This window comes from Pseudorasbora parva, chromosome 20, assembly GCF_024679245.1.
Source record: "Pseudorasbora parva isolate DD20220531a chromosome 20, ASM2467924v1, whole genome shotgun sequence".
NCBI classification, from domain to species: domain Eukaryota; kingdom Metazoa; phylum Chordata; class Actinopteri; order Cypriniformes; family Gobionidae; genus Pseudorasbora; species Pseudorasbora parva.
In genome coordinates, this window is record NC_090191.1 from 4,889,754 (window position 1) to 4,900,819 (window position 11,066).

The following is an 11,066-nucleotide window of genomic DNA, read 5'->3' on the forward strand; positions in this document are numbered from 1 at the left end:
AGCTTTAAACAGCGGCTTATGTTGTGGGATTCAGCAGCACGTGTTTTTAGTGTAGTTTTGTGAGCCTCGCAGTTTCCAGGAGCTTTCATTGTGAGATTGCAGGTCAAGAGGATGACAGCCAGAGTGTTCTGCTCGTTGAGCGCTGTGTTATTGTGTCTATCTGACTATTTGAGCACAATAGATGCTGGAGTCGTAGGTGAGAAGGTCTTTGAGCTTCATTACACACCCTGAGGAAATGCATATATAAGTGCCTTACAAAATATGGCTATGAAGCGCAGTACATTTAGTTGCAATACTAAACTTATGAACAACATATTGACTGTCCTCTATCAGCATTGTACTTGTTACACACTCTACTATACTGGGCTAGGTTGCAGTACTCTTTGTCTTTAAAACTGATTGGCACAGATTAGTGATAAAATATTTTATACTTTATGTGAATCAGCTCAATATTAATACTACATTTGTGATTCATTGTAAAACCCCTGACTTGTAAAACTACTACAGCACTCCCTGGTCTCCCCTAACATTCCTCTTAAATCCTCTTCTGTAGTGTCTGGTCAGTGTCCGGTGACGCTGATGGTTGTGCCGTCCAGTCGAGGATGCACTTCTGATAGAGGCTGCTCTGGAGGACACAAATGCTGTCGCTTTGGCAGTGGCCGTGTGTGTGTGCCACCTGTTTTTAGTGAGTTTCAATTAATGATCGCCGCTAGAGGTCTCAAAAGAAACATGAAAAGTTTTCATTCAGAAAGTCATAGTAAATTTCACAAACTGCGAAGAAACAGCAAGTAACACATTGAACTAAAACATGAAACTATGAAGTAGAAAGACTGAATACTCCAGTAAAAACTACTCCGTGAACAAGCCCTTCAGCATTCAGTGATCTATTTTCTGTCATGTGTCTGCTAAACAGCAAAGCCAGGAGTGTGTCTCAGCACAAAATCTGGAGCTGGAAAGTGTGGAGAGTTGTGTGCTTCTGACCATGACTGTCCGAACAATGAGAAATGCTGCAGCAATGGATGTGGACATCAGTGTATGGCTCCATATACAGGTAACTGTACTTATATTGGGTTATGTAGTGTCTGGAACATGTTTTTTTTTTTTTAATTTTATTCTGTTATCGTACTCTTGTATTGTACTCCTTGACACTAGTACCTAAATTCAGTGCATGGTATTGTTTGAAGCACAGACTAGCTTTACAAAATTAACAGGGGACTAGTTCTCGCTCACTCGCTCCAAGATAAGCTTGCTATTCATTATTTGAATATTTTGTGCTGTTTATCTGAGACTGAATGTGGCTGAAAGGACGGACTAAAGCTGACTATCTATATCCATGCAGTGACTCCTGAACCGCCAAAGCCCACAGCCAAACTGCCTGAAGCGGAACCGCCAAAGCCCACAGCCAAACTGCCTGAAGCTAAACTGTCTAAAGCGGAACCGCCAAAGCCCACAGCCAAACTGCCTGAAGCGGAACCGCCAAAGCCCGCCGCTAAACTGCCTAAAGCGGAACCGCCAAAGCCCACCGCTAAACTGCCTGAAGCTAAACTGCCTGACGTGGAACCGCCAAAGCCCACAGCTGGAGTCCCTGAAGCGGAACCGCCAAAGCCTACAGCTGATGTGCCTGATGTGGACCCGCCAACGCCCACAGCTGATGTGGAACCGCCAACACCCACAGATGAAGTGCCTGATGTGGAACCGCCAATGCCCACAGCTGAAGTGCCTGATGTGGAACCGCCAATTCCCACAGCTGAAGTGCCTGATGTGGAACCGCCAACACCCACAGCTGAAGTGCCTGAAGTGGAAACGCCAATGCCCACAGCTGAAGTGCCGGATGTGGAACCGTCAACGCCCACAGCTGAAGTGGAAACGCCAAAGCCCACAGCTAAACTGCCAGAGCCTGGAGTCAAACTGCCAAAGCCTGAAGCCAAACTTCTGACGCCTGTAGCAGAGCCCCCAAAGCCTGCACCAAGTAAAACCGTAAAAACCTGAACGCCAAATAAATCTAATGTTTAACAAAATGTCTTTTCTGGTTTTATTTATGCAAGTTTAAGTCTGACTCTTTAGTGCTACTAAAGACTACCGAGACATCAGCCCTCAACCTCTGTATCTGCCAATAGTGAGCCTAGAATGCTAGTCATGGCAGCATGACCAACTCATTTCATGTAGTAACACTCACTTCACCTTTCACACATTGGTCACAACAGTGGACCGCTTTTTGTGTCCGTGTGGGTTTTGATGGTGTAGTCACATCTCTTTCCACAATAGACTCTAGTGCATTATCTTATACACTGTCAAGTGGCAAGCCTCCATTTTAATTGCTTTGCCTAGTCCTGTATGTGCCCTTGTATCTAGACCTCCTAAAAAAAGCAGATTTTTATGCAGAAATTCTTCAGCTTTTGAGTGGTTCAGCTCTTACAGTGGGTGTCATGGAGGAATGTGTGGTCAATCACACTGTAGCCATCATGGTGGCCGCATGCTGCCTTATGTTCCATAAGGATAACATCGTCAATGTCCTAAGATCCAATAAAACTAAGGCAACAACGCTGTCAGTTTTCAAAAACGTCATTACCTACTCTAAGAAGCGCTGGGGCGTATACCATGATAGCCTGGTCTTCCCAGACTCTTGTACATTTCATTTGTACATAGTCAGGCCACTCTCCATTGACAAGTGTTTATTTCTGTGAAGGTGGGTACTCTGAAGTTTAAAACTACTGGATCTGCCCTGAGCCACTCTGGATCTGCCACAACCAATCGCTAACGTTTGGTCGTGACGTATGTCATGCGCCCTTTGCCTGTTTTGCACAAATCCGTCAAAATAAATGTACACTTGTGCAGGCCACCTCAGTGATAAATCTCAATCTATCAACTTTATTTATATAGTGCTTTCACAATGACGATTGTTTCAAAGCAGCTTTACAGTGTTAAACAGGACAACATTGCAACAAAATTTGATTTGGCTAGTTTCATTTGGATAGTTTATAGAATTAAATATGACCTAATTAATTTTATTTGTATATTTAGTTGAATAACTTGGATCATCATTTTAGTGTCCCCAACTGAGCAAGCCAGGCCAAAGGCGACAGTGGCAAGGAACCAAAACTCCATCAGGGCATGATGGAGAAAAATAAACCTTGGGAGAAACCAGACTCAGTCGGGGTATAATTATTACTATGGCAACTTTGTAGGTCATAAATCATATTAGATAGGAATATTTGAAATTTTGGGTATCACGCGAGAGACGGATTCATTTAGGATGCTGCGCCGAATACACAAGAATATGAATACTTGAAAGATTGGAGTTATTGCGCCGGAGACGGGTTTATTGAAGGTGACGTGCCGGTGAGGCAAATTCAGTGGAGACATCAATTGACACGGTCTCAGCAGACACTCCAGGATGAGCTGGTCCAGACGCAGGTCCACCATCCGATCCAAACACGGCCTGGATCCGGCCGTCCACCATCCGATCCAAACACGGCCTGGATCCGGCCGACTGCAGTAAACCTCGGGATAAACAGAGAGACTAACATTAGTGTGGATGCCACTCTTTTTATGATGTAACGAGTACATCAGGTGTTATGGGAAGTGTTCCCGGTTCCGGCGGACCTAGTTAATGCAGCCTAACAATCAGTCAATTGATTTGAATAAAGAAAGTTAAAAATGTTCTATGTGTATGCCATAGTAAAGAGATGCGTTTTTAGTCTAGATTTAAACAGAGTGTGTCTGCCTCCCGAAAACTATAGGATAAAACATAAAACTTGTGCATTTGGATTGTGATTTATTCACACCACGGTGGAGGGGAGAGTGTAGTGTTTGGGAACGCGCCGCTCAAGTGGTCCGTAACATGATTGTATGCTGTAAATAAAATGTTATATGCTTGGTATGATAATAAATGCAGCTATAAATAACAGACCAATTCAAATGTTTACGGTGATGAAATATACTGCTCTTGTAAATACTTGCCAGCATTTTAAAGAAATACTAGAAATGCATCCAAATAACAGAAATTTGGCACAACCGTAAAAAAAAAAGGTTAAAGCGCAACCGTACGGTGCTCTGCAGTGGTCAAAAATGATTATAAACAGTGAATTTTGAAGTGATATATTCTTGAAAACTCAGATATGTGGATTCGGACAGATATTACATCACCACATGACCTTGGTGTTTGTCAAAAGCAGTAGGTAACTCGGCCGGAGATTTTTACGCGGGTGGTGGGAAATGGACGGCAATAAAATCACTGACTAGCCCCTGTAAATGATGGCAATACCTTCCGACCCCACGAGAAACAATTACCGTCTGAATAGGGTTTCAGCCAACTCCTTCACCACTAACAGAGCGAGCTGGAAAATCTAATTTTTCCCGAATTCCCCCTGTTAGGGAGGAGGGCCACATCATGGCCACCAACAAACCCCAGCAAAGACTGTTCTTCCTCCGGCTTTAACTTCTGGATATTCGGCAGCAGTGCCACAACGGAATGAATGGTTTTGTTCCTATCTTTCTCCGCCGCCATTACTGAACTACAACTCAAACTAGCGCAGGACCGGGGGCCGGGGGCCTTGGTCTTTCGCCCTCCAGCTAGTAGTTGTCTTGCTGTTTTAATGCTTTACATATTAGGTGAGGTGCACACACATTCATTTGGAGCATAAAACTAGTTTAAATCAGGGGGAAAAAAAGGCACATATATAGGGTAAATGTGGCGTGGACATGGCGGCCTGCATGGGCTTTGCACTGGGCAGGTTCCATGCTACACGCCATGTTTGTTTTAATGCATTATACACTAGTTGACAAACACATCAGACAACAACAACAACAAAAAACACAAAGATAGGGTCAGCGTGGCATCTATGGAACAGCTGGGGGATGGGCATGGATCTCGGGACCCTGGCAGCACCTCACCTTGATAGCCCATTGCATTACGACTCTGGCGGAGGTCTATCCTATGCCATGGCCATGAGGGGTATCAAAGCTTTATAATACCTTGTTACCAATAGCTGATCAATATTACCATTATTATAATTATTTTTATTGTTATTATTATTAAAATCATTGTTACTACTACTATTATTATCACTATTAATGGCTTTATCAATATCTACCATTATTAATATTATTATTACTATTACTACTATTGTTTTTATTTGTCCTCTTCCTGACCCTTTAACCTTCCCCTCATTCCGGATGAAATGAGTATATTTGTTAATATGTTTGTCATTACTACTACTGATAATACTATTAATACTATTTGTCATTTCTAATTAATTGGATTTATCATTATTATTGTTATTATTATTAATATTGCTATTACTATTGCTGTTGGCACCTTCTTCATACCCCATTTTATTTCCTTATTTATACACATATATTTTTTGGTTATGTCTGTTGTACTTCCCTACATGATTCTTTATTCATACATTAACACTCCCACACCAGTTACACACACACACACACACACACACACACACACACACACACACACACACACACACACACACACACACACACACACACACACACACGCACACATCGTACTGGCATGTTATGTTTTGTTGGCCCTTGTATTTGTATTTTGCATCTAACTTCTCTTTTCTAAATATTGTACTTGTCTGTTTGCATAATAATAAATAAAAAAAATACCCTTAATTATACCCTTAATTATTTACACATTTATAATTTTAGCTAATCACTCATTAATAGGCACTTTGTTCAAATTGATATCTTCTTTTCCTTTCGGCTGTTCCCTCCATCTAGTCCTATCCCCTGTATCCTCTTCTCTCAGACCGACTACCTTCATGTCCTCCTTCACTACATCCATAAACCTCCTCTTTGGTCTTCCTCTTGACCTCCTGCCTGGCAGCTCTAATCTCAGCATCCTTATACCGATATATTCACTCTCCCTCCTCTGAAGATGTCCAAACCATCTCAACCTGGCCTCTCTAACTTTGTCTCCAAAAAATCTCACATGTGCTGTCCCTCTGATGTTCTCATTCCTGATCCTATCCATCCTCGTCACTCCCAAAGAGAACCTCAACCTCTTCAGCTCTGCTACCTCTAGCTCTTCCTCCTGTCTTTTCCGCAGTGAAACTGTCTCTAAACCATACAACCATACACTGTTTTCCACCCATTCCAACCTGCCTGCACACGCTTCTTCACCTCTTTTTCACACTCCCCATTTCTCTGGACTGTTGACCCTAAATACTTAAAATGCTGCACCTTCTTTACCTCTTCTCCCTGTAATCTCACTGTTACACTTGGTTCTCTCTCATTCACACACATGTATTCTGTCTTGCTGCGACTAACCTTCATTCCTCTTCTCTCCAGAGCAAACCTCCACCTCTCTAGACTTTCCTCCGCCTGCTCCCTGCTCTCATTATAGATCACAATGTCATCCGCAAACATCATAGTCCATGGAGATTCCTGTCTGACCTCATCTGTCAGCCTGTCCATCACCACCGCAAACAAGAAGGGGCTCAGAGCTGATCCTTGATGCAGTCCCACCCTCACCGTGAAGTCCTCTGTCTCACCTACGGCACACCATACCACTGTCCTACTGCTCTCATACATATCCTGTACCACTCTAACATACTTCTCTGCCACTCCGGACCTCCTCATACAATACCACAGCTCCTCTCTTGGCACTCTGTCATATGCTTTCTCTAAATCTACAAAGATACAATGCAGCTCTTTCTGACCCTCTTTGTACTTCTCCATTAAAATGCTCAAAGCAAATAATGCATCTGTAGTGCTCTTTCTTGGCATGAAACCATACTGCTGCTCACAAATGTCCACTTCTCCCCTTAGCCTTGCTTCCACTAATCTTTCCCACAACTTCATTGTATGGCTCATCAGAGCGGTGTGACGCTCCGCTCAATATTCTGCTCTATGCCAGCGCGCTCCACTCAATCACTCATGAACCGCTCACCGGTGAAAGTAATCCCTCAGATCCTGCTCCGACATGAAAGTGATCTGTAGTAGACTTATTGGTTTCTGTTTGTAATTAATTTCTTGAATAAATGTATTCAAAGGCAGCGGTTATAATAGACAAGCAGTTATTTTCGGGTGACAGTCATCAATCCTTTTTTTATTAATTTAAACGCATTAAATTAACTTCATCAATTAAAAAAAATATATGCCAGCCCTTTGGCAAACTTGGCTACAAAGTGCAATAACTGAAAAAGTATATTTGATTTGTTTTAATTTATTTCCGTGAACATTCGCTGTTGCAAAACATGCAGGCACATTAAACAAATACACACAAGAAGAAATGCATGTAGAACTTCACAAAACATCTGAATGATCATGCATGAAAAGCACACATAGATGAAATGCACTTAACAAAAGCGTATCAAAGTACCGGATTGTTTACTGGCGTTTACAAGCATTCTAAATTTAAGTAGACCAAAACTGCGGGGAAAATGCTGTCTAAAAAAAAACAAAAAACAAAAAAAAAAACATGAGCTACAATTTTGTTCAATTCATATTGTGTTGGCTATAGGTTATTTTTAGTTATAGTCTACTGATATGATGATTGCATAACGAATTAACAATTTGTTCCCACCCTTCAACATATTTTAATAATTTAATTAGACTGTGGCCACATTGTACCTACAGTCTTGTTCAAAATAATAGCAGTACAATGTGACTAACCAGAATAATCAAGGTTTTTCGTATATTTTTTTATTGCTACGTGGCAAACAAGTTACCAGTAGGTTCAGTAGATTATCAGAAAACAAATGAGACCCAGCATTCATGATATGCACGCTCTTAAGGCTGTGCAATTGGGCAATTAGTTGAATTAGTTGAAAGGGGTGTGTTCAAAAAAATAGCAGTGTGGCATTCAATCACTGAGGTCATCAATTTTGTGAAGAAACAGGTGTGAATCAGGTGGCCCCTATTTAAGGATGAAGCCAACACTTGTTGAACATGCATTTGAAAGCTGAGGAAAATGGGTCGTTCAAGACATTGTTCAGAAGAACAGCGTACTTTGATTAAAAAGTTGATTAGAGAGGGGAAAACCTATAAAGAGGTGCAAAAAATGATAGGCTGTTCAGCTAAAATGATCTCCAATGCCTTAAAATGGAGAGCAAAACCAGAGAGACGTGGAAGAAAACGGAAGACAACCATCAAAATGGATAGAAGAATAACCAGAATGGCAAAGGCTCAGCCAATGATCACCTCCAGGATGATCAAAGACAGTCTGGAGTTACCTGTAAGTACTGTGACAGTTAGAAGACGTCTGTGTGAAGCTAATCTATTTTCAAGAATCCCCCGCAAAGTCCCTCTGTTAAAAAAAAGGCATGTGCAGAAGAGGTTACAATTTGCCAAAGAACACATCAACTGTCCTAAAGAGAAATGGAGGAACATTTTGTGGACTGATGAGAGTAAAATTGTTCTTTTTGGGTCCAAGGGCCACAGGCAGTTTGTGAGACGACCCCCAAACTCTGAATTCAAGCCACAGTACACAGTGAAGACAGTGAAGCATGAAGGTGCAAGCATCATATGAGCATGTTTCTCCTACTATGGTGTTGGGCCTATTTATCGCATACCAGGGATCATGGATCAGTTTGCATATGTTAAAATACTTGAAGAGGTCATGTTGCCCTATGCTGAAGAGGACATGCGGTTGTTTCAACAAGACAATGACCCAAAACACACTAGTAAACGGGCAAAGTCTTGGTTCCAAACCAACAAAATTAATGTTATGGAGTGGCCAGCCCAATCTCCAGACCTTAATCCAATTGAGAACTTGTGGGGTGATATCAAAAATGCTGTTTCTGAAGCAAAACCAAGAAATGTGAATGAATTGTGGAATGTTGTTAAAGAATCATGGAGTGGAATAACAGCTGAGAGGTGCCACAAGTTGGTTGACTCCATGCCAAACAGATGTCAAGCAGTTTTAAAAAACTGTGGTCATACAACTAAATATTAGTTTAGTGATTCACAGGATTGCTAAATCCCAGAAAAAAAAAATGTTTGTACAAAATAGTTTTGAGTTTGTACAGTCAAAGGTAGACACTGCTATTTTTTTGAACACACCCCTTTCAACTAATTGCCCAATTGCACAGCCTTAAGAGCGTGCATATCATGAATGCTGGGTCTTGTTTGTTTTCTGACAATCTACTGAACCTACTGGTAACTTGTTTGCCACGTAGCAATAAAAAATATACTAAAAACCTTGATTATTCTGGTTAGTCACATTGTACTGCTATTATTTTGAACAAGACTGTAAATAGTCCGTTGCCTAGTTTTAATAAAATGGGAGAACAAATTATTTCAATGTGGCCACGATTTACTTAACCAGGGACAACGAATTAAGAAGTTGTGGGAACTAATTTAATTTGTGCCTATTTAGAAATGAGAGAACAAATTCTTAATTCATGGGAACTAAATTTTAATTTGTGTCCAATGGTCATCATATTTTTGTCTGCATGGCATGAGAGCAGGGCTCTGTACAACACGACCTACCGTAACTTACCTATTTATCTATTCATTTATTATCGAATGGTATTGCTCAATGCTCACCTTTTGCTGCGCTACCATGTTTGCGTAGCACATCCTCGTGCTTTCTGCCAATGTGCCGCTTTAGATTCCAATATGAATCTTTGCTAAGTCTCACAATTCACAATCCACACTCTTTTTCAATTTCTTCTCGTTGCTCGTTCTTAATTTTTTACTGTGCATTTATGTATAAGGCTTGCAACTTCATTAAAACAATATTTGAACTCCATAACCTATTGCTCCACTATTGCTTAGCTATTTCACAGATTCTCGAACTAGCAAATCACCAAAGGGCATTCTGGGTTGAGCGAGCGGCGCTGAGCGGACTGAGCGAGTTGAGCGGAATCTTCAGAAAGGCGCTCACCGCTCTGAAGGAAATATTACCGCTACGCTCACATGCTCTGATAACAACCTAGTTAACAACTCTACTGCCATTTCTCCTAGAGACTTCCATAACTCCACTGGTATGTCATCAGGACCAACTGCCTTTCCTCTCTTCATCCTCGTCAAAGCTCTCCTAACTTCACCCTTGCTAATACTTTCTACTTCCTGGTCAACAATGTTTGCCTCTACAACTCTTCTCTCCCTGTCATTTTCCTCATTCATCAGTTCCTCAAAGTACTCCCTCCATCTTTCCCTCACCCTCCTGTCACCTGTCAAAACATTTCCATCTCTATCTTTAATCACTCTAACCTGCTACACATCTTTTCCATCTCTATCCCTCTGCCTCACCAACCGATACACATCCCTCTCACCTTCTATCTAACCTTGCATACATGTTCTCATTAGAGGATGGATATCCGACCCGAGCCCGATGGGTTCCGACAGTACCTGACGGGTCGGGTCGGGCCGGGTTCGGACAGATATTTAGAAATGACGTTCGAGTTCGGGTCGGGCTCGGTCACGTCAGTGCGATAAGGCATTAAACCTTTTGAATTTAAAACTGCTTATTATGTAAGTAGCCAATGGGCCTGTTTAACTTGATGCAATGGTTTGTTTTTGTGATTAAAATAAATGTAAAATATTACCCTAACATCCGTCTTCCTGCATGCGGAAATTTGTTTCATGTCGCCGTGACGACAACGCGCAACACGTGCGCATTGCATATTGCCCGCGGCATCCTTGTCATTCCAGTGACCGCATGTTCAGCGCTGCGGGCAGCAGGACAGCCTTGAAGCCATCCACAGTTGATGCAATCCTTTTTCTGCATAAAACCTCGATTAGCCTAAACTTTGATGGTTTAGATTATGTAAATAGATCCTATGTTGCAGTTTAGGAACCATACAGTTTGAGAAAATTGGTAAGACGACTTATTTCATTTCAATAAGCATTTCAATTGTGTTACGTTAATGTTTCGTTCTGTTAGCTTGGGCCATTTTTAGCAGACCTTTGTTCATTTCATTTCAGTTGGCTATTTGATTGGGCTCTGTCTAACGTTTGATGCCCCATGCGCGTGCTGATACGCTCGTCTGTTAAACATTTCAGAATGCCTTCGTACAGTTGCTTAATAAAAGCGGGCTTGCCACACAAACAAACATACGTGTCATTAGTATATAAGGGAAAAAATAGATTTT

General features: G+C 41.6%; 1 protein-coding gene across 1 annotated transcript; it reads left to right on the forward strand.

Moving 5' to 3' along the window:
- Window positions 1–2,018, forward strand: LOC137049329 (uncharacterized). Its single transcript, XM_067427849.1, has 4 exons — window positions 1–196; window positions 554–685; window positions 914–1,051; window positions 1,340–2,018. The coding sequence occupies exons 1-4, from the start codon at window positions 112–114 to the stop codon at window positions 1,987–1,989; spliced, it is 1,005 nt and encodes a 334-aa protein (XP_067283950.1). The 5' UTR covers window positions 1–111; the 3' UTR covers window positions 1,990–2,018.
- Window positions 2,019–11,066: the final 9,048 nt, after the last annotated feature.

Excerpts from the sequence above, each read along its gene's own strand:
- LOC137049329 (XM_067427849.1), top strand. The coding sequence starts at position 112 with ATGACAGCCAGAGTGTTCTGCTCGTTGAGCGCTGTGTTATTGTGTCTA. Across the intron at positions 197-553 it reads AATAGATGCTGGAGTCGTAG|TGTCTGGTCAGTGTCCGGTG; the intron begins GTGAGAAGGTCT and ends CCTCTTCTGTAG. Across the intron at positions 686-913 it reads GTGTGTGCCACCTGTTTTTA|CAAAGCCAGGAGTGTGTCTC; the intron begins GTGAGTTTCAAT and ends TCTGCTAAACAG.